At 56.5% G+C, this 4222-nt stretch overlaps 1 protein-coding gene across 1 annotated transcript; it reads left to right on the top strand.

The window, feature by feature from the left end:
- The first annotated feature begins 1320 nt into the window (after positions 1-1320).
- Positions 1321-2421, top strand: NEUROD1 (neuronal differentiation 1). The gene has a single exon (XM_041473252.1). The coding sequence runs from the start codon at positions 1321-1323 to the stop codon at positions 2419-2421; it is 1101 nt and encodes a 366-aa protein (XP_041329186.1).
- The last annotated feature ends 1801 nt before the right edge of the window (positions 2422-4222 follow it).

The raw sequence follows: 4222 nt of genomic DNA, 5'->3' as shown, positions 1-4222 counted from the left end.
GGCCGCGCGGTGCCCGGGTCCCGGTGCCGGCCCCCCGGCGCGCATCCTCCGTCCCGCTATATAACGGGGGGAGCCCGGCGCTGGGCAACCTCGGGAAAAAAAAAACACCACACGCACACACGCGCGGCGCCCTCGCACCGAGAGCTGTGCCGAGGTTATGAGACCGTCACCGCGCAGGAGAGGCTGAGCAACGGAGGTAACGGGAAACCGTGCTTTACCCCCGCGGGAAAAGGGTTCGCGGCGGCTGCCGGGGTGGGAGAGGACCCTGCGACGTCGGGGCGGACGGGACATGCCTCTGTCGGAGCGGCTTCAGATTTTATTGTCACTTGCTGTCGTTCCTGCTGGTGTGTGCGGGCACACCTGTATCCATCCATCCATCCATCCATCCATCCATCCACGTACGTGTGTGTATACACACACACATACATATATATGTAAATGTGTATGTGCGTCCATACACACATTTAAATATGTATATGTGCGTCCGTTTGTACAGACGCATATTACATGTGTTAATGTGCTTCCACCGATGCTCCTCCGAACTTTCGGCTCCCTCTCCTCCGCGGACGCGATCGCCGCGCTCCCGGCGCAGGCTGTGCCTCGGCGGCCGTGCGGCATTGTTTCTTCCCGGTGTGCCCGACGCTACCGGGGAGCGGTCGCAACCCCACACGGGAAGCGGGGAACCGATGCTCGTTTGCAGCAGAGGAGACGACGGAGACGGGAAGCCGGGGCCAGTCCCGCACCTGTTACCGCGGGCAGCCCCGCGGCAGGCACCCGGTGACAGTCCTGTGCACGAAGGCGGGCCCGGGGAGCAGGTGCTCGGCGCCCGCTGGGGCGGCACAAGCCCCACGCAAGGCGCCGGCAAGGGGGAACCGCGGAGAGCGGCGGGGACAGGCGTCACAGGCGCCATCCGTCCCTGCAGGTGCCCTGTGTGTGCGTGTGTCCTCCTTCTCCCTTCTCCTATTCGGTAAAAATGTTTGAGGATTTTTTTCCGGAGCAAAACAAAACAAACCAACCCACGCTTGGTCCTTTTGCGTCGTGCCGCCCGGGCTGGCTCCCGCAAGCATAATCTTCTTATATTCCCCGCTAATATCGGCGAGTTACATAATGGTATTTGAACATATGTCAACTTAATTACAAGGCAGAAACGCGGAGACAATTAAAAGTTTGCCCTGGCACGGTGGGGAATCCAGGACTTCCCTCGGGAGGGGGCGGCGGGACCGGGGAGCGAAGCGCGGGCAACTTCTCCCCGCGGGTGGTGGCGCGGGGCCACGGCCGCTGCTCCGGGTGCTGACACGTCTCTTTTCTGTCCCCTCCGCCATGCAGAGGCTCACCATGACCAAGTCGTACAGCGAGAGCGGGCTGATGGGCGAGCCCCAGCCGCAGGGCCCCCCGAGCTGGACGGACGAGTGCCTCAGCTCCCAGGACGAGGAGCACGAGGTGGACAAGAAGGAGGAGGACCTGGAGGGTCTTCACGCCGAGGCCGAGGAGGACTCCCTGCGGAACGGAGAGGAGGAGGACGAGGAGGACGACTTGGACGAAGAGGAGGAGGAAGAGGAGGAGGAGGAAGACGACGACCAGAAGCCCAAGAGGCGGGGCCCCAAGAAGAAGAAGATGACCAAGGCGCGCATGGAGCGGTTCAAGCTGCGGCGCATGAAGGCCAACGCCCGGGAGCGCAACCGCATGCACGGGCTGAACGCGGCCCTGGACAACCTGCGCAAGGTGGTGCCCTGCTACTCCAAGACGCAGAAGCTCTCCAAGATCGAGACCCTGCGCCTGGCCAAGAACTACATCTGGGCGCTCTCCGAGATCCTCCGCTCGGGCAAGAGCCCCGACCTGGTGTCCTTCGTGCAGACCCTCTGCAAGGGCCTGTCGCAGCCCACCACCAACTTGGTGGCCGGCTGCCTGCAGCTCAACCCGCGGACTTTCCTCCCCGAGCAGAGCCAGGAGGTGCCCCCGCACGTGGCGGCGGCGGCGGCGGGCGCGCCCTTCCCGGCGCATCCCTACCCCTACCAGTCTCCGGGCTTGCCCAGCCCGCCCTACGGCACCATGGACAGCTCCCACCTCTTCCACCTCAAGCCGCCGCACGCCTACGGCGCCGCGCTGGAGCCCTTCTTCGAGAGCGGGCTGGCGGAGGGCGCCAGCCCCGCCTTCGACGGGCCGCTCAGCCCGCCCCTCAGCGTGAACGGCAACTTCTCCTTCAAGCACGAGCCGGCCGCCGACTTCGACAAGAGCTACGCCTTCTCCATGCACTACCCCGCCGCCGCCGCCGCGCTGGCCGCCGCGCCCGCCCACGCCGCCATCTTCCCGCCCGCCGCCTCCCGCTGCGAGATCCCGGTGGACGGGCTGGCGCCCTACGAGGGCCACCCGCACCACGAGCGCGTCCTCAGCGCCCAGCTCAACGCCATCTTCCACGACTGAGCCTCCCCGCGCCGCAGGCAGGGCCGGCCAGCCGCGCCCCGCCGCCGCCACCGCCTTGTTTACAGGGGGCGGCCCGGCGGGCCCCGCCGCCGCCTCGGGCCCCGCTCGCCCGCTCTTTGCTTCCGCTCCTCCGAGCGACGCTGTAAATTGGGGTAGGGGCATTGGGATCGCGTCAATTACCTGATCGGGATAACAAAATCACAAGCAATAATTAGGATCTATGCAATTTTTAAACTAGCGATGGGCCAATTACAAAATATATATGAAATCTATATTTTTCAACCAACGTTTTACTACTTGTTACCTTTCCCATGCTGAATTATTTTGTTGTGATTTTGTACAGAATTTTTAATGACTTTTTATAACGTGAATTTCCTATTTTAAACCATGCAGCTTCATCAATTTTTATACATATTGGAAAGGTAGAATTATATCTAATTTATACAAAATGATTTAACTAATTTAAACCAGCAGAAAAGTGCTTAGAGAAGTTATGTTGCCTTAGCACTTCTTTCCTTTTCAAATAGATGAAGAAGAAAAAAAAATGCACAATCCGGGCAATTTCTTTCCCATCCAAGTCTCTTTTTAAATTATTTTTCTTTTTTCTTTATTTCTTTTTCCTTTACCCCGTACAATAAGAACCAGATCCCCTAGGTCTTGAGAAGATATAAGAACGATAGACTTATTTTCTATTAAAACATATCATTTCAACACATTACTTGCACAAACTTGTATATAAAGATTATAAGCAAATGCCAACACCCTTTTTAAATCGAAAGCTGCTTGACTATCACATACAATTTGCACTGTTTCTTTTTAGTCTTTGAATCTCTTCGCATTCCGTGGTTTTGGTTTGTTGGATTTTTTTGGTTGGTTTTGGTTTGGTTTTTTTTTTTTTTTTTTTTTCCAGGCGCTATAAATGCATGATTTTATACATGTTCACACAATCCGTGGTTGTCATATGCTCATCTTATAAATCTGAACCGAAATCTAATCAGGTTGTTAAAGTCGGGCTATATACCTATTGTAGTCGATTAGTACGGTAGCTTGAAACAAATTCAAACCATTTAATCCGTAATTAGAACAATAGCTATTGCATGTACAATGCAGTCCAGAATAAGTGCTGTTTGAAATGTAACGCTGGTTCAACTGGAATCAATCTGTACTGTAATTTTGTTTGTAATCCTGTATATTATGGTGTAATGCACACTGGGATTTTAGAAAAAAAAAAAAACATCCATCCTTTGGCAACAACATAGTATTGAACATTTGGTCGAATGTTGCATTTTTCCTTAAATGTGATTTTTTTTTTTTCCTTAGTGTAAGTAATTCCTATGGGATTATTGTTTTATTCGGATAGCTCATGAAAGGTGCAACACTTATTATTTGTAGAATAAAATTGGACTAAAAAAAGGACACGGATTCTTTACTTACCTTGAGAAGTACTCGAGGCGGGGAGGCGTTCGTTTGTTTACAGCGAACCCGGCTATTTGCAATGCTGATGTGTCGGATGAGGGGAGCGGGGCCGAAGCGCGGCTCGCTGGGCGCTGCGCCTCCGCCTGCACGGGCTCCCGCACCGGCTCCCGCACCGGCCCGGGCGGCTCAGCCCGGCCCGCGGCTCTCCGTGCCGGCCCCCGGGGTGCCCACAGCCCCAGCCCCGGCCGGGTGCCCGCAGCCAGCCCCGGCCCGGAGCCGCGCCCCGGGAGCGGGCGCTCCGGCCCCGGCGCGGCGGCAGCAGGTGCGCCTTCCCCCCGCAAGGCAGACCTGGAGCCGCGCTGTCGATTCATCGTCCCCTCCTCTC

The sequence above is a fragment of the Pyrgilauda ruficollis genome, unplaced genomic scaffold (genome assembly GCF_017590135.1).
Source record: "Pyrgilauda ruficollis isolate IOZ18807 unplaced genomic scaffold, ASM1759013v1 scaffold3, whole genome shotgun sequence".
Classification (NCBI taxonomy): Eukaryota; Metazoa; Chordata; class Aves; order Passeriformes; family Passeridae; genus Pyrgilauda; species Pyrgilauda ruficollis.
Note: the sequence above shows the minus strand (reverse complement) of the source record. Positions and strands in the feature narration are given on the sequence as shown.